Source organism: Dermochelys coriacea, chromosome 17, assembly GCF_009764565.3.
Source record: "Dermochelys coriacea isolate rDerCor1 chromosome 17, rDerCor1.pri.v4, whole genome shotgun sequence".
Classification (NCBI taxonomy): domain Eukaryota; kingdom Metazoa; phylum Chordata; order Testudines; family Dermochelyidae; genus Dermochelys; species Dermochelys coriacea.
Window position 1 is genome coordinate 1,303,085 of NC_050084.1, and position 24,172 is coordinate 1,327,256.

General features: G+C 41.9%; 1 protein-coding gene across 2 annotated transcripts in view; it reads left to right on the forward strand.

Moving 5' to 3' along the window:
* FOXN1 (forkhead box N1) overlaps positions 1–24,172 on the forward strand; it is a 55,098-nt gene that overhangs the window by 17,028 nt on the left and 13,898 nt on the right. For both annotated transcript variants that reach the window (XM_043499170.1, XM_038376088.2), the window contains exons 2-4: positions 14,079–14,227; positions 15,587–16,090; positions 20,536–20,646. In XM_043499170.1, coding sequence (XP_043355105.1) covers positions 14,105–14,227; positions 15,587–16,090; positions 20,536–20,646 — 738 coding nt within the window. In that variant the 5' untranslated portion in view covers positions 14,079–14,104. The remainder of the gene's footprint in view (positions 1–14,078; positions 14,228–15,586; positions 16,091–20,535; positions 20,647–24,172) is intronic.

Below are 24,172 nucleotides of genomic sequence, written 5' to 3' on the forward strand. Positions count from 1 at the left end.
TGAAGTTCAAGTTGCTCAGTCAAAATTATAAAAAGGTAAGCAGACTGATTTTTGGTTTTGCTGAGTTTACATTAGGTGAAACACAGAGGAGGGGCCATCCAAAAGCCAGTTGTTAACGTAACGAATAAATAAATAAATACCTAGCTCTTATGCAGTGCTTTTCATAAATAGATCACAAAGGTCACTGGTTCTCTGTCTGGCCCTGTTAAAGGTTTGAGCAGCTCAGGGGCTGCTCTAACCAATGTCAATCATCCTCAAAGAACTCTTCACCAGCAGAGCACTGCTAGAGTGCAGTATGCTCCGGAAACTCCTCCTCCCTATATTCCCCGTCCCTTGACATGCCCCCTACTCTGGGGTGCTACAGGGAAGGTAGTGCATAAGCCAGCTATGCTGGCTCTACATCTATTAGGGACTCCTTCACATCAATAGAATTGACCAGTCCACCTCTAGAAATTTGAAGCTGAAGTTCTGACACCATTGTTTCCTCATCCACATTGAGCATAGTTCTGGATAAACAAGTGGCTTAATAAAGGACATTAAATACATAGATTCATAGATACTAAGGTCAGAAGGGACCACTCTGATCATCTAGTCCGACCTCCTGCACAGCGCAGGCCACAGAATGCCAGAAAATGTACAAGATGTGCATTGTAGCCAAGTAAACATTGCCGCAGCAACCCTAAGATTGGCATTTCTTGGATTAGGGAGAATCACACATATATTTGCTAGTATTTACTGCTTATATAGTTAAATACTGTGTCCATTACAATAACCACAATCTTTTAATCATGTTGCACAGAGTATGTTCTACATCTCAGAGCAGTGCATTTTCTGAAACATAACAAGCAAATGCCAAAGAGCTATATTGTCACAGAGATACCTAAGTAATTGGTGATAAAAATTTAACAAAACTTGCTGTGAAGGCTGAGGTGTTTGGGAGTAGGAAATAAACTTGAGGCACAAGAAATAATCAATCCTCTGATGAATCAAAGCAGTTGCAAAGTTCTGCTATTTCCCTCTCATTGCAAAGAACACTGAGTTGAAAACTGGTTTTGTTTTCGCAAAAAGAAAAGGAGTACTTGTGGCACCTTAGAGACTAACAAATTTATGTGAGCATAAGCTTTCGTGAGCTACAGTATTTTCCACTGAATGCATCCAATGAAGTGAGCTGTAGCTCACGAAAGCTTATGGTCAAATAAATTTGTTAGTCTCTAAGGTGCCACAAGTACTCCTTTTGTTTTTGCGAATACAGACTAACACGGCTACTACTCTGAAACCTGGTTTTGTTTTGTTTTTTAAATTTATCAGCATACTTTCTAGAATACCACAGAGGGGAAAAGAGGGTTGGGTTGAGAGAGGACCAAAAAGAGAGAGAAATGGTTGGGGAGGACTTCGGGATTAAAGCTCTCTTCAGGAATGCATCGCCTGATGAGTGCTTTGCAAAGTCTATGTGGCCCAGATATGGATGACCTGATGAGAGGAGAGACTAGGAGGGAATCATGGGGTGCAAGTGGTTTTGGACTAGAAAGAGTGACAGAGGAAAACCCACAAAAGGTGCAAGGAGTCTAATATGGTGAATGGAATATAAATGTAAACGGAAGCAGGAAGCCATCTACAAAGGACTGGGTCCAATTTCTGCACAGCTTGCAAAATTTGAAGTCTCCTGTCACTGAAGAATTTTAAAAAACCTAAGGAAATTCCCAGGAAAAAACTTAATTACCTAAAAATATCACTTACTTAAGCCAAAAAACCCCCCTGAACCAAATGTTGTATTGTTTCTCAAAACACAAATGTTAGAAAGCCAGAAAATTCCAAGTTAAGCTTCTGCTTTCCAAAAAACACACACATGCATAGCTAGAAACATTCCAAAATATGCAGATGTAGCCAGGGTTCACCAAACAACCTCAACTTGGCCACTGTAACACCACCCTAAGAACTAAAAACTGTGACACCCTATCCATCCATCATACATGTTTATTTCATCAGGGACCACAAAAATGGTCCTCTTAATTAACCTGTGTATTGGATGGATAAAAAGTGCATCAGCATTTTTGATTAGGCTCTGGGTACTGCTACAGGGACAGAATTAAGGGTACTTGTGTAACTGTGTATTTTCCCACTTTTAATTATTTTTATATTTGCTTTTTTTGTACAGTGTAACCTTGGCTTGAAATTTCTAAGCTAACATATGTGTTGAGAAAAATACAAGATACTCTTACTTTTTGTTTTGTCTGAAATGATGGATTCTTTCAACTTTACCCCTAAGTTAATGAAATATTGTGTCTCGGAACAGAGTAGTTATTAGTTTCAGAATTATTCACTTAGGCTTTGGTAGTATTTAGGAACAGTAAAGTTCTGGCACAACTGGTGAACATCATCAAACCTCAAACATCCAACAAACTTCATAAGGTTAGACTTCAGTTCAGTACATTTTGTGAAAATGAGAGAGATGCTAAACTGTATGAATCTGTGAACTTGGTTCAGTGAGAGAGTGAATCAGAGCTGTAGAAAATGGCTGAGCAGGTAAACCGGGCCAATGTAGTTCTGAACTTTTGGGGATATTGTGCCTGCCTACTAGAGCTAGTCTGAAGGCATAATTCCCTGAATACACACATAGGCGGGCCTGGGAAGCAAAACTAGATTAAGACAATCTATGCCCTTAGACCCACCAACGTGGGGCTCCACCTGACCCCACCCCTGTACTATGGCCTCCCACCCTACTTGAAGTGGTAGCGGCAAGGCCCCTTCACTCCCAGAAAGACAGTGGAGTGCACTCCCATATGACCTCAGGAGTAGCAGCAGGGCCCCCCTCTACCTTGGAAGCAGCAGGGGCCAGCAGAATACCCTTTTCATCCCAAAAAGAAAAGGAGTACTTGTGGCACCTTAGAGACTAACAAATTTATTTGAGCATAAGCTTTCGTGAGCTACAGCTCACTTCATCGGATGCGCATTATTAATGCATCCGATGAAGTGAGCTGTAGCTCACGAAAGCTTATGCTCTAATAAATTTGTTAGTCTCTACGGTGCCACAAGTACTCCTTTTCTTTTTGCGAATACAGACTAACACGGCTGCTACTCTGAAACTTTTCATCCCAGAGACAGCTGTGGTAGCAGGGTGATTCCCACTACTTCTTCCAGCAACTGGGGTGTATCAGTTTGGGTGTGGGGCTGGACCTGCTGCATTCTTCTCTTCCCACTACACACAAAGTCTGCTGGGGATGGGGTTGGCGAGCCCCTTCCCCAAGCAGTGAGTCTTGGAAATAACATCCTGCTGAGATGGATGGGGGAAATGCACACCTGTCAGAGCTGTGGCTTCAGGCTGGCTGCAGACTCTGGCAGAAATCCCTCCATCTCTGACACTCAGGTCAGGTTTTCAAATTCTCTTTGCAACCATGACAGCTAAAAACATACTTTTTAAAAATGAAATCTGAGTTTCTGATGTGATCACATAACTCCCATTGCTGGGGGCCTAGCCCGGGGTCTATAGTGCCAATGCTTTAATCTATCCCTGGTGATGGGCAATTGTGTTCAGCTGTGTTCAACATATTAAACAATTAACTACCTTTCTTTGGAGTACAGAGTGGGTGAGCAGACTGCTGCCACCATTAGTGTAATGGAATGTCTTGCAGCTACCTCTTCAAACACATTTTTAAAATAGATTTAGAACAAAACCACAAGATTCTGGATGCACAGAATTGCACAGGTTTGTTGCACAGGTAGTTGTGATGTATTTTGGGAAAGTTGCACCTGCAGTACATGAAAAACCTTCAGTGAAAACTCCCCTCTCTCCAACTAGGAAAGCGTCATCTCAGCAGGGATTTGATGTTTTAATATCTCCCAGCCTCTGTTACAGTACAGAAGGAGCATGGATGGGGTGAGAAAGAGACTGATTGCTTTTGTTTCCACTGGTTATTAGGACACAGTAATCTCTCAGTGCCCAGACCTGCATATAGAAACCACTTACTGACAAACAGCCAATAATTTCATTTTTTCTAATTATCAAAGTATTTTTCTACAACAGTAAACTTTAAAAATAATAATAAAAAACAAATTCCAGAAGGGAGTTCTAATAGTAGATGCAACTCACTTCTGCACCAAGAAGGGAGTTTTATGGAAGCCATCTATCTATTTGGTAAGAAGATTTTAGGAAGAACTGGGAGTATAGGGTTTTGGGTGGACTGGGTAGTTTTTGTTGCTAAGCTTACTAGCTGGTATGTTGGCAGCACAAAATAATAATAACTGATATATTTACTGATTATAAATTGAATTACTGTCAGGGTACCTAGAGCTCTTGTATAGGCTGGTTTTTGGACCTTAAATCAGAAGAATAATATGAATAATCAAACATATCATGCATGTATATATACATACATACACATGGAATCCATGAGGGTGTAGCATATCCATGATGGTGTAGTTTTGGATGGCTGCACTACTCAATAGTTGAAGGGTTATTCTGATCAACTCAAATGAGAGAATTATTGATAGGTGCAATAAGTAACGAAATAGCATTTTCTAATGCTTTGCCTAGTCTGCTTTTAAAAGGCCCAAGCAACAGGACTCCCACCAGTTCCCTTAAGGATTATCCCACACAGTTCAATAATTTTCATTATTCCTACTTATATTCCCAGATGCCATTCTAAATAATTCTCCTCTCTCACTGGAGTTTACTCCTTTCATAGTCTCATAGAGCATTTATCATGTCCTTTCTTAGTATCTGTCTACATGATGGTGATTTCTAAAGCGCACTAAGGGTCTTGCACATTAACTGGTCCATGTAGCCCCTGATGATGCATCCTAAATGTTCCCTAGTGCGATTTAATATATGTTAAAGTGCACTAAGAACATTTAGGGCACATTATGGTCTACCTGAACCAATTAATGTATAACACATTAGTGCACTTTAGAAATCATAACCCATTAGTGCACATTAACCCACTGTTTAGACAAGTCCTTAGTCATTGCCTAGACAACCTGCATGTATTTAGCTCCTTCAACTCTTCCTCATATAGCAATTCCTTCAGCCTTCTAGTCATTTTAATTGCTCTTCATTGAACTTTCTCATATTTGCTAATGTCTTTCTGGCATTGAGGTGTCCAGAGTCCAGTGCAATGTTCATAAGAACAGCCATACTGAGTCAGACCAATGACCCATCTAACCCAGAGGTCCCCAAACTGTAGGGTGCATTCCTTAGGGGGTGCAGAACATTCGGAGGAGCGCAGCAGTCTTGGCACCCAGCCATGGCCCCCTTATCCCATCCATGTCCCCCACCCTAGAGCCCCAGCTTAGGGGGCGTGACCCTAAAAAGTTTCGGTACCACTGATCTAACCCAGTGCCCTGTCTTCTGACAGTGGCCAATGCTGGATACTTCAGAGGGAATGAACAGAACAACAATCATTTAATGATCCATCCCCTGTCGTCCACTACCAGCTTCTTGCAAACAAAGGCTAGGGACACTCAGAGCATGGGATTGCATTCCTGACCATCTTAGCTAATAGCCATTGATGGACCTATTGTCCAGGAACTTATCTAGTTCTTTTTTGAACTGTTATAGTTTTTGCCTTCACAACATCCCCTGGCAACAAGTTCCACAGGTTGACTGTGCATTCCAGGCGTGGTCTCATCAAAATTACATAAAAACCTCCTGTTTTTAAAGTTTGGTGTCACTGTGTTAGTTTTTGGTATGATTCATCTCCTGAGAGTGTTGAACTTAATTTTACTGGGGCCACTATTAATTAGTGGCTAGCAATTATAGATACTTGTTGAAATAACTTTTGTATGTGATTTAGGACTAAGTTGAGAATAGCATCTCCTCATGCATTAGTTGTTCCAAAAAGCAATTACTTAAGGTATCAAGAAATTGCTTATGTAAATCTTGTGCCGTTTCACCAATTTATATGCAGGTAGTTGAAGTCACTGGGGTTCCACATGGCTCCAGAGGTCTGCCTGAGCAGATCCAGCTGCAGGATCACTTCATATAGGCTTAGATTTGAGCCTTGCCTCTGAAATGCTAGAAATTTGGGAATGATGAGAGGAAAATATGTCACTAAATATCCAGCTGGAAAAGTGGAAATATAAAATTCATGGCCCTTCTGAGTACTTCCCTATAAAAGGCTGCTAGAAAATATCCCAGATAGTTGTTTCTTTACTGAGAGGTATCAGTGTGAGCTGGAGAGGAAAAAGATGATTTAGTGCTTTGGGGAGGAGGGAGAAGAAAGAAGCAGATCACAAAAGCTGGTGTCAAGCTAGGATCAGTACACTCCTTAAGGCAAGCTGCATGAAGAATGAATTACGAATTGGTGAATATCCAAACACACCTTCCTCTCATGAAAGCTGATCTCAGCCCCAAGGGATATAGAAGGCATTTACAGTAGCACCCAGCATTCAGCACATCTCTGAGTGCTCAGACGGCCCGGTGCCGAGCTCTGGTGAAGTGTGTCGCCGGCAGAGTGTCCTCCAATATCCAGGAAAGACACAAAAACAAGGATTGTTTCAACTATGGCTTGGTGCCAGTGGCTTCAGTCATGCAGAGCTAATAGATCAGCTGCTGCTGCCCTGCTTACCCAAACACTCAGCTGAGGTTACAGTTTCTTGCTTTATTTTATTTATTTTTTTAAAGATAATTACCTTATCATGGGAGCCTGGGACTGTCATGCAACATTTACAAAAGCAGAAATAACATGGGATTTGGAGAAATGATTTCAGCTACTCCTAAGGGAATAAGATACGTTTTTTAAAATCAAAGGGTCATTGTTTTCTGTGACAAGTTAGTTCTACCTCTAAGGAGTTCATATCCTTCCGAGTCCCCTCTCTCCCAAGAGCAGCTGTGTCATGTTTATTATACTATACAGTCAAGCCTGCTTATTGTCAACTTCCATTGAATACAATATTTTCCCCTCTTAAATGGGATTTTCCAATAAATGGAAAGCCAAACCAACTAGGTAGAAGATTTTTTCCCCTCAATCCTTTATGGATAAAGAATAACATCTATCCCCTCAGTATCCATTTTCAAAAATCATAGATATAACCTTAGACAAAGAAAAACTACATCAAAGGTGCACTGATTTTATAGTTTGCATTTAGAGTACCCTCGAATCTGTTCATACATAAAACCAGTAGTTAATGAAAAACTCATTTGTTCTGAGTGCTTCAGTCAACATATAGTATTGTTTGAGACAGGAGAAGTGTTTTACAATTGACTATATATAGAAAAATGTTTGACAGTTGATATTTAACAGGCATATAAGTATGACATTCATACAAAATAGTTTAATTTAGTGTAGAGACTATACTTTCAAATTAATAGGATATTCCATTAACTACATTTTTTTAAGTGGGCTTGATCATGTTCTGAAAATTTGATTTTAATAGAAGTCCTTAAAGGCAATTAACCTGACTAATCTCTAGCACACAAAAACAAGTGAGGGAATATAGAAAAATGGGGGGAGGGATAGCTCAGTGGTTTGAGCATTGGCCTGCTAAACCCAGGGTTGTGAGTTCAATCCCTCAGGCAGCCATTTAGGGATCTGAGGCAAAAATTGGGGATTGGTCCTACTTTGAGCAAGGGCTTGGACTAGATGACCTCCTGAGGTCCCTTCCAACCCTGATATTCTATGACTGGGGAAAGCATGTGATCTGCACACATACATATTTTCTTGACATGCAGCAGGGAGGGAAAATACTGTGTGTATATTTTTGGTAGGCGTTCCAAATGCAAAGGCAGATAAGGAGACAAAGGCTACGCATCTACCCTATGTGCTAGGGGTGCAATTCCCAGCTCGCATAGACACACTCACGCAAGCTCTCATTGAGCGCTAAAAATATGAGTATACTCAGGGTAGCACGGGCAGTGGCAAGAGGCAGCACAGACTAGCTATGCCAAGTACGTGCCCATAGGGTTCAGCCTGCTCTGCCGCCCTCCACTACCTGTGCTACCCTGGCTACACCATCATAGTGGGCTAGCTCGGTGACAGCTAGCACGGGTATGTCTTTGTGAGCTGGGAATCATGCCCCTAGCTCAACTGGTTTGACTTTACTAGGGTAGGGTTGCTTCTAGTTCAATACTCAATAAGATACTTCCACTGCTTGGGGGAAACTGATTCTAGTCTTAAGATGACAGACAGGCTGTTCCTTTCATGCCAATCTCCGAGATAGCAAAACAAAATCCAAAGGCAAAGGCTGGTAAAATTTGGCTGCAATTAAGGACATTATATTGGAAAGATCCAACAGTTAGTTTTCCTTATCCATGTACTAACTCCCCACATAATCCAAATTTATTCATTACCACTTTCAGAATGGCAAGCCAATGGCTTTCAAATAATTAGAGCCTGAATGTTCTGTTTCAGGCAGGACCTTTCCTGACCCATAGCAGGAACTCAATTATAACACCTCTGAACACAGGGCCTATGGCAGACAGAAAAAGAAGCTGAGGTTTGGATGTTATTTACTAGTGACGCTCAGTGAAAGCTCTTCTCTGACTTGCTCACTTCAGTTACATCTCATCAAATTGACTTCTTGGAATCAGGTTACTTCTCATCCTGTATTAGTCTTACTGAGAATCTGTCAAATGACTTCTTAAAACACAGTATCTCCAGGCCTTTAGTGTATGTAGCTGGACCAATGCTTCTAATCAGATTCTGAATTTTTGGTCCACAAAATGAGGTAATTGGTCAAAATTCAAGTTTACAGCCCAGGTCAGCCACCAAGTGAGAAATGAATATTGAGAACAGGGCTGCCAGCGCTGAACATCTACAAATATATGTGATATGTCCAAGTTGTCAGCATTTCTCACCTGCTCTTTTCATCACGAGCGTCAATAATTAGAAGCTCCCTCCATGTCAGCCTCCGAATAAGCTGCTCAGAGATGATCCTGGGCCCAAGACATTTCTGAACTTTAGCTAACATCACTTGTTTCTGATCTAGTAGAGGTCTCACACCTGATTTCCATTCCCCAGTGTGCTTTATTCCCTTGGGCAGTGCACATTTCAGCCAACCTACTCATCTTGAAATAGATTTTGTTCTTTGATCTATAAAGGCAAAAGAAAAGGTTCACATATTCAAATGATATATTGTTTTTAACCAAACCTAAAAAACCCTGCAGTTATTTACCCAACGGCCATTTAAACTTGTAGCAAAACTCCACTGATTAACTTTTTATGTAAAGATATGGTTTTAAATTTGTACATCTGGAATGCAACTTCCGTAGTTCCAACACAGCTCAGACATGACAGGATCTCTCTGTAGGGCAGCACATTCAGCACAAGGTCGTCTGTGATATCTAGGATAAGCTATTACTATTACTGCCTGAGAGACTCACAGTGAGGTCACAAAAGAGCAAGACCCATGAGAGCCCATAGCACAAAATGAGACATTACAAGATGAAACTTGCTTCTCTTAACACAAAGCAATAGTATCAGAAATGTTCCAGATCAAAGGTTAGGGGCAGAGAGGAAGATGTGATGATGACACTACATAGCATTAAGTGATGCTAGATACTTACACATCTCAGCTACATATAATGATGTAAGGCAGAAGTCAAAAGGTCATGTGCCTTTAACCAATGAAAAAGTGAAAGTATATGACCCCTCCCAATCTAATCAGTGAAGAGATAAACCTTCCCTTTAAATTGCCCTGCCCAGAACAGTGTGGGTTCATGTGCATAAGAGCCTCTCAACAAAGCAGTGTTATTATCCTCACATAACACCCCCCAAGCAGTGTAGTTTCAACAGTACAAGCATAATCCTCCACGGAAAAGCAGTGCACTCCATAGTAAGCCAGCATGGCTATCACACCTCTCATACTGTACAGCACTGTAAATACGCCTGTATAACACCTATCCTTAAGCAGAAAGTAATGGGAAAATACCAGGGTGCTGGTAATTCTGTAAAAAGAAAAGGAGTACTTGTGGCACCTTAGAGACTAACAAATTTATTAGAGCATAAGCTTTCGTGAGCTACAGCTCACTTCATCGGATGCATTTGGTGGAAAAAACAGAGGAGAGATTTATATACACACACACAGAGAACATGAAACAATGGGTTTATCATACCATCATAGGTCCTAATCACATCAGCCACACTATCAGAGGCTCGTTCACCTGCGCATCTACCAATGTGATATATGCCATCATGTGCCAGCAATGCCCCTCTGCCATGTACATTGGCCAAACTGGACAGTCTCTACGTAAAAGAATGAATGGACACAAATCAGACGTCAAGAATTATAACATTCAAAAACCAGTTGGAGAACACTTCAATCTCTCTGGTCACTCGATCACAGACCTAAGAGTGGCTATACTTCAACAAAAAAGCTTCAAAAACAGACTCCAACGAGAGACTGCTGAATTGGAATTAATTTGCAAACTGGATACAATTAACTTAGGCTTGAATAGAGACTGGGAATGGATGAGTCATTACACAAAGTAAAACTATTTCCCCATGGTATTTCTCCCCCCCACCCCACCCCCCACTGTTCCTCTGATATTCTTGTTAACTGCTGGAATTAGCCTACCTGCTTGTCACCATGGAAGGTTTTCCTCCTTTCCCCCCCCTGCTGTGGGTGATGGCTTATCTTAAGTGATCACTCTCCTTACAGTGTGTATGATAAACCCATTGTTTCATGTTCTCTGTGTGTGTGTATATAAATCTCTCCTCTGTTTTTTCCACCAAATGCATCCGATGAAGTGAGCTGTAGCTCACGAAAGCTTATGCTCTAATAAATTTGTTAGTCTCTAAGGTGCCACAAGTACTCCTTTTCTTTTTGCGAATACAGACTAACACGGCTGCTACTCTGAAACCTGTCATTATGCAAGGCACTGAATTTAGCCGTATAGAGTGGAAATCTGTCAACTTCATGAAAAAACTCGCACAGATACAGACAGACATCATCTTCCTCTCCAAATGCAAACAGATGGACATCATACCGAAAGGACTGAAGGTAAAAAATCCATTACAATCTACATACCACACAGACTATGCTGACAGCTTGTGCCACACACTCTCAAGGAAACTGCGGAACCATCTGATTAACATCCTCTACAGCAAACAGGGAAAGATTAAGAATGAGCTCTCAAAACTGGATACTCTCATAAAGAACCAACCTTCCACACAAACTTCCTCGTGGCTGGACTTTACAAAAACTAGACAAGCCATTTACAAAACACACTTTGATTCTCTACAAAAGAAAAAGGACACTAAGCTATCTAAACTACTATATGCCACAAGGGGCCACAACAATGGTTCCCATAACCCACCCAGCAATATTGTTAATCTATCCAACTATACTCTTAGCCCAGCGGAAGAATCTGTCCTATCTCGGGGCCTCTCCTTTTGCCCCTCCACCCCCACGAACATGATACAGTTCTGTGGTGACCTAGAATCCTATTTTCGACGTCTCAGACTCAAGGAATATTTCCAACACACCTCTGACCAACATATTAACCCACAGAGACCTTCCTGCCAACACTACAAAAAGAAGGATTCTGGGTGGACTCCTCCTGAAGGTCGAAACAGCAGCCTGGATTTCTACATAGACTGCTTCCGCCGACGTGCACGAGCTGAAATTGTGGAAAAGCAGCATCGCTTACCCCATAACCTCAGCCATGCAGAACACAGTGCCATCCACAGCCTCAGAAACAACTCTGACATCATAATCAAAAAGGCTGACAAAGGAGGTGCTGTCGTCATCATGAATAGGTCGGAGTATGAACAAGAGGCTACTAGGCAGCTCTCCAACACCACTTTCTACAAGCCATTACCCTCTGATCCCACTGAGAGTTACCAAAAGAAACTACAGCATTTGCTCAAGAAACTCCCTGAAAAAGCACAAGAACAAATCCGCACAGACACACCCCTGGAGCCCCGACCTGGGGTATTCTATCTGCTACCCAAGATCCATAAACCTGGAAATCCTGGACGCCCCATCATCTCAGGCATTGGCACCCTGACAGCAGGATTGTCTGGCTATGTAGACTCCCTCCTCAGGCCCTTCGTTACCAGCACTCCCAGCTATCTTCGAGACACCACCGATTTCCTGAGGAAACTACAGTCCATTGGTGATCTTCCTAAAAACACCATCCTAGCCACTATGGATGTAGAAGCCTCTACACCAACATTCCACACAAAGATGGACTACAAGCCGTCAGGAACAGTATCCCCGATACTGTCACGGCTAACCTGGTGGCAGAACTTTGTGACTTTGTCCTGACCCATAACTATTTCACATTTGGTGACAATGTATACCTTCAAATCAGCGGCACTGCGATGGGTACCCGCATGGCCCCACAGTATGCCAACATTTTTATGGCTGACTTAGAACAACGCTTCCTCAGCTCTCGTCCCCTAATGCCCCTACTCTACTTGCGCTACATTGATGACATCTTCATCATCTGGACCCATGGAAAAGAAGCTCTTGAGGAATTCCACCATGATTTCAACAATTTCCATCCCACCATCAACCTCAGCCTGGACCAGTCCACACAAGAGATCCACTTCCTGGACACTACGGTGCTAATAAGCGATGGTCACATAAACACCACCCTATATCGGAAACCTACTGACCGCTATTCCTACCTACATGCCTCTAGCTTTCATCCAGATCATACCACTCGATCCATTGTCTACAGCCAAGCGCTACGATATAACCGCATTTGCTCCAACCCCTCAGACAGAGACAAACACCTACAAGATCTCTATCATGCATTCCTACAACTACAATACCCACCTGCTGAAGTGAAGAAACAGATTGACAGAGCCAGAAGAGTACCCAGAAGTCACCTACTACAGGACAGGCCCAACAAAGAAAACAACAGAACGCCACTAGCCATCACCTTCAGCCCCCAACTAAAACCTCTCCAACGCATCATCAAGGATCTACAACCTATCCTGAAGGACGAGCCATCGCTCTCTCAGATCTTGGGAGATAGACCAGTCCTTGCTTACAGACAGCCCCCCAATCTGAAGCAAATACTCACCAGCAACCACACACCACACAACAGAACCACTAACCCAGGAACCTATCCTTGCAACAAAGCCCGTTGCCAACTCTGTCCACATATCTATTCAGGGGATACCATCATAGGGCCTAATCACATCAGCCACACTATCAGAGGCTCGTTCACCTGCGCATCTACCAATGTGATATATGCCATCATGTGCCAGCAATGCCCCTCTGCCATGTACATTGGCCAAACTGGACAGTCTCTACGTAAAAGAATGAATGGACACAAATCAGACGTCAAGAATTATAACATTCAAAAACCAGTTGGAGAACACTTCAATCTCTCTGGTCACTCGATCACAGACCTAAGAGTGGCTATACTTCAACAAAAAGCTTCAAAAACAGACTCCAACGAGAGACTGCTGAATTGGAATTAATTTGCAAACTGGATACAATTAACTTAGGCTTGAATAGAGACTGGGAATGGATGAGTCATTACACAAAGTAAAACTATTTCCCCATGGTATTTCTCCCCCCACCCCACCCCCCACTGTTCCTCTGATATTCTTGTTAACTGCTGGAATTAGCCTACCTGCTTGTCACCATGGAAGGTTTTCCTCCTTTCCCCCCCCTGCTGTGGGTGATGGCTTATCTTAAGTGATCACTCTCCTTACAGTGTGTATGATAAACCCATTGTTTCATGTTCTCTGTGTGTGTGTATATAAATCTCTCCTCTGTTTTTTCCACCAAATGCATCCGATGAAGTGAGCTGTAGCTCACGAAAGCTTATGCTCTAATAAATTTGTTAGTCTCTAAGGTGCCACAAGTACTCCTTTTCTTTTTGCGAATACAGACTAACACGGCTGCTACTCTGAAACCGGTAATTCTGTAGAGTTTTTAGTGAACAGGGTGACTAGACTGGATATCTGCAGTCAGAATCTTCCCCAGAGAATCAGGTGATTTATTTCACAATTCCGATTTTAGAAATACAATCTGAGGAAGAACAACATTGGTCAGACAGGTATGCAAATGGTGAAGCCCAAGAGCTTTGTTTGGGACAAGAAAGGCTGTCGGTTTACAGTAGACATAATTTTAAGCAAATATACACTGATATTCATTGTGGTTTGGTTCCATTACAACAGGATTTCTACCTGGCTGGGACTTGGTAATGGTTTCATTGCTTGAAGATCAACCTAATATTAAGTTCTCTTCTTCGGACAGTCTGGAAAGTGACCAACAAGACAACCTCATGCAGACACAAGGGGACCCAAGCTCCCCAGCTCAGCAAACTGTGAGTATGACATGCAATCTCTTTTCTCCTTTCCAACAAGGACAAGCCCAGCTACAGTGCTTAACAGTTGGTATACTGGGACTCAGATTTGTCCATCCAAAGAAATAAGACGAGAATAAATCAGAACTCTTTATGGTAACAGAAGGTTACCAAGGTTACCAAGAATGGTGAATTGGTGTACAAGAGCAAACATTTAAATTTGATTTTTGAAGTGTCAAAAGCTGACACATGGTGCTGAATTGTAAGCCCTATGGTAACTCTTCTAATGGACTTCATTACTCAGATACAAAAATAGGCAACTTACCTCTAATAGGAATCAGTTATTTTACAACTAGTGATGGTTTTGAAATGATTTTTATACTGTTTCCTTACAGAACCATAGAAATTAGAGATTCAGAGGATTAATCTATCTTGTCCATCCCCTGCCAATGGAGGATATCACCAAGTGCTTCAGACTTGATTGTGACTTTAAGTCATGAACTGAAAGTTCTCTGGCTCTTACTGCTCACATATTCAAACTGTCAGCTTGCTAAAAAAGGAATGCTGTAATGTTATAGCTGATGATTTTGGCATGTCTGTGTCCACCACCTGGTTTAGTACAGTGCATTCAACTACAGTGAAAGCAAATATGATTCCATCATGAAAATTCCAGGTGGTGGATTAACAGTATTGTTGTCCAAACAGCTTGGCACAACTACCTCTATGATTTTATAATACTTCTTTGTGAAACAAAAATGGCCTACCTGCAGACATGTTTCGCTTGATTGAAGAATGAAAAGGGAAGGACAGTTATAAAATAATATTAAAATTGGTCTTCATTCATCCATCAAGCCAAAAATGGCCTGGAGTTGGATTTGCTTTTTGGAGGAGTCCTTGAATGAACAGAATTTCTCTGTGAAAACCAGATTAGCACTGACTGCTGTTTAGTTGCAAGAAATGCTCAAACTGGCATCACACATCAGGATACATCAGCTTCCCCTTAACGTCTCAATATAGTAGCTTATTGAACTAAATGAATACCCTTGATTGTCACAGCAGCAATGGGTGTTAGGGCGACTAAACCATTCAAAATTGGATGTGTATTTAGAAAAATTAAAAACTAGGACTCTTGACAAACAAGTTCTTATGTAGATTAGTGATCACTGAAACATTACAGGTTTTTTATGACATGCTGCAAGTTCTTCAAGGTCCCTTTCTCTGCAGGGAACACTATTTTCATGCAGATTTCCCTGAAGGATCTTTCTTAATCTGCAAGTCCCTCCTTGAATATACTTCTGTAGCCCAGTGTTCACTGTATATTGTAAGTACCAGCTCTTGGAGTTCAATGGTCTTTAAATGTATGTAAATTTTGCCTTGCAGGATAATCCCAGTTTCAGTTGCCAGTCGTATGATCCAGACAGCAGGACAGAAAGAAAGAGTTCAGAATCTTCTCACAGCCCAAGTCCCTCTTCTCCAACCCAGGATCAAATCCATAGGAAATTTCCTGCCAACCAAGGAATTCACTCTGGCAAGTGTAAATTTAAAGTCTCTCCCAACGCTGAGAAATTCAGAAGGTATAGCTATGAGGAAAGTACTGCAGGAAACTATGGCAGGTTCCTCAAGAGCAGCAGGAACCCCTTCCATCCTTATAAAAGGGAGTTCAGTGAAGATGTCTTCCAAGAAACTCATCCAGCCCTCACACTGGATAGTAATTCCTTCAAAAATGCAAGAAGCGTTGAGGGTTTTGAAGAGCTACCAGGATCTACAGGCACTGGAGAGTCAGAGTCCTTTCCCACACATATTCAGGACATTTCCACAGAACCGACATGGTGCAACAATCTCCAGTACAATCCCACAGGCCAAGATCAAAGTTCCCAAGTCATGGTGAGTTACCATACTACAGAGTGCTATCATCAGGGTCCTCAACTACTTTTGGGAATAATTCCTGTTATCCATGGTATAACTGTACCAATAATTAGTCTTTCAAAGTTGCTGGCAAGAGTTCACAACAGACATCTGTAACACTTTTGTTGCAGTTCCCCTTGCAACTCCCTTTCCTCAATTAAAATTAATTCTTAGAAGTCCATAGAAATGATTTCCCTATAAACCCAATATGTGGACCTGAAATATTCAACTTTCCTGACAACTAAGATTCTAGTAGACCTAACTGAGTGGTGGCTCCCATTTAATTGTCATGCTAACATGGAAAATTGTACTGCTATATGGCATTCAGAAGGCATGTTCACAAATTGTAATGTTTCATTTCAATACTATAGGCAGCAATAAACAGGCTTCAGGACAATCTAAGATCAGATTACTATAAGGAGGTTTGGGCTGTTTATATTATATATGTTTTACTTGCTTTGAGATTAATAAAAGAGTAAATATAAGGAAAGGTATAAAGTCTGTAAACTTTTTTAAATTGCAACTCTTTGAAATCCATTATTTCAATTAAGAGCAGGTTTCCTATCTACATTTCTTCCATTGTTCATCAGAAAAAGAAAGTTTTAAGGCAGAACCCTAGTGACAATGAAAAGACGGTTCCCTACCTTTCGTAACGGTCGTTCATCAAGATGTGTTGCTCATGTCCATTCCAATAGGTGTGTGCGCATGCTGCGTGCACGATCGTTGGAAAGCTTTACCCTAGCGGTACCTGTACGGTTGGCTGTGGAGCCCCCTAGAGTGGCGCCTTTGTGGCAGTGTATATAGGTCCCTGCCGACCCGCCGCCTGCTCAGTTCCTTCCAGTGACAGTCGTTGGAGCAACTGGTCTCTTGCTTTGCGTTTCTTAGCATTTTTCCATGTATATAGTTATTACTTTTCATTACATTGTTAGTCAGTTGTATCAGTACGTTTTAAGTTGGGGGGTTTCCACCCAATATTTTCCCTGTCACCATGGCCCCAGGGGTTCAAGCCGTGCGATAGGTACAATAAGCCTGTTCCCAGAGGGGATCTGCACACTGCTTGTCTAAAGTGCCTGGGAGAGGATCCTTTGCAAGACAAGCGCACCATCTACAGAGGCTTCAAGCACAGAACTAAGAGGGAGAGAGACTATTACTTCAAGCTTCGCTGGATGTAGTCTGCTCTCCTGCCCCAACTGGCTCAAGAGTCAGTACCGGCAGCCTTGGTGCACAGCACACCGGCCTTGGTGCGGGACATCTCGGCACCGAGGAAGGTCTCGCATAAGCATCGGCACTACTCCTCCACACGGAAGGCCGGCTCATCGATGTGGCACTGTTCACAATCCCCAGCCAGGGTCAAGTCTCCTCCAAACAGCCCCCCAGCTTGAAGCCGAACTTTTGAAGATGCACCAGCCCAAATCCTTGCCCTCCCTTTGTGAATCATCTGTCCCACTTCTACCGTGCCTGGTCCCAGATTACTTCAGATATCTGGGTCTTGAGCATGGTAGGGGTGGGATATTCTATCCAATTTTGTGCCCTCCCACCTTCCCCGTCCTGCTTCAGGGACCCCTCTCATGAGGAACTCCTGCTACAAGAGGTGCAATCACTCCTCGCGCTGGGGGCAATAGAGGAGGTTCCTCAGGAGTTCAGGGTCAGGGGGTTCTATTCCCAGTATTTCCTCATCCCCAGGGCCAAAGGTGGGCTCAGATTCATATGGTTTCTGACTTACCTGAATATGCTGGTGAAATAAGATGTGCATGTGACTTTTTAATGACGACTTTTAATTGTTTTTAATTTGCAGTTCTCTCTTAAAAAGAAAAGGAGTACTTGTGGCACCTTAGAGACTAACAAATTTATTAGAGCATAAGCTTTCGTGAGCTACAGCTCACTTCATCGGATGCATTTGGTGGAAAAAACAGAGGAGAGATTTATATACACACACACAGAGAACATGAAACAATGGGTTTATCATACACACTGTAAGGAGAGTGATCACTTAAGATAAGCCATCACCAACAGCAGGGGGGGGAAGGAGGAAAACCTTTCATGGTGACAAGCAGGTAGGCTAATTCCAGCAGTTAACAAGAATATCAGAGGAACAGTGGGGGGTGGGGTGGGAGGGAGAAATGTGATATATGCCATCATGTGCCAGCAATGCCCCTCTGCCATGTACATTGGCCAAACTGGACAGTCTCTACGTAAAAGAATGAATGGACACAAATCAGACGTCAAGAATTATAACATTCAAAAACCAGTTGGAGAACACTTCAATCTCTCTGGTCACTCGATCACAGACCTAAGAGTGGCTATACTTCAACAAAAAAGCTTCAAAAACAGACTCCAACGAGAGACTGCTGAATTGGAATTAATTTGCAAACTGGATACAATTAACTTAGGCTTGAATAGAGACTGGGAATGGATGAGTCATTACACAAAATAAAACTATTTCCCCATGGTATTTCTCCCTCCCACCCCACCCCCCACTGTTCCTCTGATATTCTTGTTAACTGCTGGAATTAGCCTACCTGATTGTCACCATGAAAGGTTTTCCTCCTTCCCCCCCCTGCTGTTGGTGATGGCTTATCTTAAGTGATCACTCTCCTTACAGTGTGTATGATAAACCCATTGTTTCATGTTCTCTGTGTGTGTGTATATAAATCTCTCCTCTGTTTTTTCCACCAAATGCATCCGATGAAGTGAGCTGTAGCTCACGAAAGCTTATGCTCTAATAAATTTGTTAGTCTCTAAGGTGCCACAAGTACTCCTTTTCTTTTTGCGAATACAGACTAACACGGCTGCTACTCTGAAACCAGTTCTCTCTTGTAAACTTGAAAATTATATTTCCATATTTATTCTCAGTCTGGCTATTCCTCTTATGCTGCTGAAGCAAAAGGGTAGTTCCCTTTTCTCACTTTACACTACAGTAGAACATCAGAGTTACGAACTGACTGGTCAACCACATACCTCATTTGGAACTGGAAGTATACAATCAGGCGGCAAGAGAGACAAAAAAGAGTAAATACAATACAGTACTGTTAAACGTAAACTACTAAAAATAAATGGAAAATTTTTAAAAAATTAACAAGTTATGGAAACTGTTTCTGTGCTTGTTTCATTTAAATTAAGATGGTTAAAAGCAGCATTTCTCTTCTGCATAGTGAAGTTTCAAAGTTGTATTAAGTCAATGTTCAGTTGTAAACTTTTGAAAGAACAACCATAACATTTAGTTCAGAGTTACGAACAACCTCCATTCCCGAGGTGTTCATAACTCTGAAGTTCTACTGTATATGCATTCCTTGGAATAGTGCTAAGTGGTTAAAAGACACTGCAAAGCCAGTAGGAGAACACACACATTTTTGATATATAACACAAAAATAACAGTGATAATTTTTAAAGTGATGTAGCCGATTTAAAAGCAGATATTTAGAACACTGAGGTTGCCCTACCAGTTTGCATCGGTTGGTAGAGAGCTCAAATCTGTGGTTTAATCAAGTTGCCAGGATCATTTAAATAATGCCAGCTCTGTGGTTATTAGAAATTATCCCACTTACTCACATATTATGTGTTTAAGCTATTGATCAAATCTGTCCATCAGTCTTCATAACAACTTTATAATAGAAAGCAAAATGTAGGTTGAGCTTCCCTCTTTTTCTGAGATAATCTCCTTAAATGTATTGCAGCTCTCTGTTCCGTCTTCACTAGTACTGGATTTTGCTTGTTATCTGCTGTTACTGCTGGAAGGCTAGCCAAGCATTTTGAACGTTCTTACCATGTCAGCATCCCTGAGGCAAGTCTGTAGGATTCTGGCAGTACACTAAGTGCGTGGAATCCTAGACAGAGAGATGGGCAACAGGGGAGAGGCCTAAGCTGCTGAAGGATGACCAACCTACCTGCCTTTCTTGGCAGTTTTAGAGATAGCTCCTATTCTACAATTAGATCTTCTATAGCAATCAAGCTAGCTGATGCAGTCAGTCTAGTTTGATTTTCCTCTGTAACCTGTTTCTCCATATCTTTTGATTCCCAGCTCTCCCTCCAGCTTTGTGCATTCCTTCCATTGACAACCTGGGTGGGGGGAAGGAGTGAGAGAGAGGCAGAAAGAGCTAAGGAGTGCGGGTTATTCTGGTCGGTGAAGAAAAAAGGACAAACAGAAATGATCATTTTCTGGATTTTTCATATTTGTGTTAGAGGATTTTAACAACAGCCGCTTTCTTTCTAAATAGTAACTGTACAAAAATCAGTAAGAGGATGTTCCTTCTAACAGCTCCAGCAGATGAAATACATTCCTGTTAATACTTCTTGTCTAAGTAGAAATAAGTCCAAGAAGGGCAGAGAAAACATCCAAAGGCAAACTGGAGACAGTAACTGAAAGGTTCGATGTATTTACACATCTGTTGTTTTCTGTAATAACTCCTTATTTGAATATATTTCAGCGGGATTCAGAGGTCAAGCTTAAGACACCTCCACTGGAAGGACAGCCCAGTCTGTACTGTTACCAGCCTCCAGTGCAGCAAATGTACTGCCCCTCACACCCATTTCACCAGGTATGTGCAATGTGTGGACAACTGAATTAACTGAATGTCCTACAAAATACTGGTCTGGTGACTCTGACTATAATACACAAGAACTGGGTGAACAGTATCAACTAATTCTGCATTTGCTGGGAAGTTCCTACATGAATAGTCTCATGTTGCTTATGAAAAAACTGTCAAGGAGAAAGAGAGATAAGTGAATTTTAAACATAGTTACACAGAAAAAATAGCCTATATAAATGTTATGGTATTGTTTATTTATACTCTTACAATGACTCCTAGAGAAAACTGGTTCTGTTAACAAGTTAAAAGATTTTACATTTGTAACTACCAGCTCCATCTAAACCCTGGAAACCCACTGTACTCTGACAGTTGCAACAAAAATAAAATATATTTAATGTGCCCTCAAACAAAAATACACATAGAAAAATCTTTTAAAAACCTGGGTAGTCCACACAGCTTTAAACAGCCAAGTGCTGCTATAGCTACAAATCACCTTATCTGTACTTGATTGCCAGAAATCATTTATTTTGCAGCTTTCTCATTATTATAGTGTAAACCTCCTAAGATTTGCAGAAGGGGAGCCTACCTCCTGCAGATTTTAGGAGGTGCACAGATGTAGGACACCCCTGGAGTAAGTGCACAAACTCCTGGAGAACCTTAGATGATTCCTTGAGGGTCTTCTGAACTTCTAGCCGCTGTGAGACTTTGCGCTCTGAACACCCACAGCAGGTCTCGGGAGGTTCATGGACCCCTGACATAGGTATTAGGAAGCTCGTGGCCCACTGACTCCAATAAGCCCTGCCTTAGCATGTTCTTGGGGAGCTTCCCACACCCCCATAAAACATAAGAGGGGCTATGGGTATCCCCACCCTAGCCACATCCTCACAAGCCTTGAGAAGTTCATCAGTGCATCAACACCCCTTGGCAGGCTCTGTAGGAAGGAACAAACCTATTAAGGTGTGGTAGGAGGTAGTCAGGGATGGCACCTGTGAGATTCCTAAGGCTCAGATGGAGAGAGGGTTTAGTGAGCCTCCGAGGTACACAATCTTGCAGATAGCAAATCTATGGAACCATGTGTTCCTATTACTATTACCCTTGTCTTCCCTATGCCTCCACTCTCTCCATTATGTTCTGTACCTACCTATTACCCTTTGTAGTTAATTAGATTATAAGCTCTTCAGGACAGAGACTGTCGTTTACTGCATGTTTGTACAACACCCTGCATAATGGGACTCCCATTTTGGCTGGGGTCTCTGGGCACTACCGAAATTCTATTAATTAACAATGTGGAGGTTTATCCTCTCCTACAGACCTCTGGAGGTCCACAGGACTGGGACATTACTTTTCCTCAGCCCTCCCCAAGACTCCTGTTCTCTGCAGCCCCCAACTGCCACACCCTGCAGACATCCAATAATGTGCAGGAGCTGAATATCCTTCCAACAGACCTTAGGAAGTGTGCAGGAGCTAAATATATACAGGGAGGATTTGGGAGAACAGAAGCCTTGGGACAGATGACAGAGAGAACAGGAGTGTTTCTTCTACCCTGGCTATGTATAAGAAACCTGGCTAGGGCACAATGTCTCTCCCTGGCATGCTGCTGTATCTTACTGGAGCCACCAACTAGCCAAAATTAGCTCCTCAGTTCCCAACAAGCTAGGTTGATATTGCAATTTTAAATCTTAATAATTTTTAAAATAATTTTCTCTTTGGTTCTCCGAACTTGTTTCAACCGGAAGAGTTCAGCAAACCATAATTTCTCTATGTGACTTCTTTTTTTAAGCTATAAAGTGGCAAAAAAAGCATTAAATTATTTTTTTTAATTCTCACTAACAGCTCTTTTTTGGTTTCATAATTTATGAGACCTTTGCCTGATTAACCTGAAATTTAGTAGAAAAATTGCTCCATCCATTGGTAGTCCGAATCTACCAGTGTTGAAGTGAACGTTCCTTTTTTGTGGAGTGAGTCCAAAACCAGACTTACAATGAAAGCAACTATGAAGCAGCTATACAGACAGTAAAATCAGATTTCAGCCTGCTGCCATGGCACCATTCTGCCTCCACATCATTTAAATATACAACCACACACTGCATGTAACTTTAGCAGAAATACCATTTTGGCTGCTAATTAATCTGTACATGCTTTTTATGTTCTTTATTTCCTATGAAGGCAGATACCCCATCCCTTTCCACTGTTGACTTGATGCCAATTTTGTTACTACATGTTGGCATTAACCGGATTTTAAAAAAAACTACAGTGTAACCTCTGAAACACAGAAGGGAGTAGCTGGGCAAGACACAACAAGCACTACGTGAAAGGAAGTCTCCATCCACCTGCAGGCTGGCACTGTGACAAAACTCTCACATGTAGCAGGTTGCTGTTATAATTTTCAGCATTTGCCCTTTTTATGTTAATATGATAAAGGTAATGGCAATATATGCTAGTGCCCAGAGATGAAAATGACAGGCATGAGCAGCGGAGGCTGCAATAGGTAGAATTACTGTCCAGCACCAGACACTAAGGTGTGAGTGATGCATATGATACAAAGTTTGGGAGAAATACTATCGTAATGAAATGCGGTCAGTCTTCAGCAGAGCAGAACCACCACCAAAGCTTTACCCTGTAAACCTTAACTGGAGCAGAGCAATTTGGCTTGCTAAAAATGAAACACAAGCAAATGGGGCCTTTAGCCAGACAAAAGGCTGTCCAAGTCGTGCCTCACATCTCAGTATAGAGGTGAGAGGTCAGCTCCCTCATTAATTCTGCCAGTAAGATAAAATGGTCTCCCCTTCCCCTTTAATGGGCACAAGATAGAAAAAGACTCATAAGGAAACACCTTCTTATTGATCCAAAAGTAATATCAGACATGCAGCACTTACTGAAGTCACCCACCCACCATAAAACATGGACACCTTTCATGCCAGTTATGCCATGTCATAACCAGTACAAGCCCATCATACTGAACCCTTCCCCAGCCTCCAGTCCCTCAAGAAGGAGCAATGAAACCAATAAAACAGAAATAATCTTTAAAACACACAGTTCTTGCCTTTGGTAATGACATCACAGTCATTTCCATCTCAGTCTCCTTTGCTTCCAAAGAGCCACTGAAACCAATAAAATCAAAATTACGGTATAAACGCCCAGTTCTCTACCTTGGTAACAACTTTGAACCCAGGAGGACAAGTCCGACACCTTTGGAGGTGTAACTTACAGTAGTTCCAAGGGCTGCATCTTTGCCCAGTATGTCTGTTACTGGAGCAGGACACAGGAAAGTGGAGAAGTTCTCCATGTCCTGTTTCTTTCACTCTTGTTTGTCACTGTCACAAACAAATTCATATGTTCAGTATGTTTCTCTATATGGTTCTGGTGGGATTGCACCTGGAATAATGCATTCAGTTCTGGGCAGCTCAGAACAAAAAAGGCTCTGGCAAACAGGAGGGAATTCCGAGAAAAGCAACTGAAGTTACTAGGAAACTGGAGGAATTGAACCATTAAAAGTATAGCTTGAGGGGACATATCACCTATTGGCAAATATTCA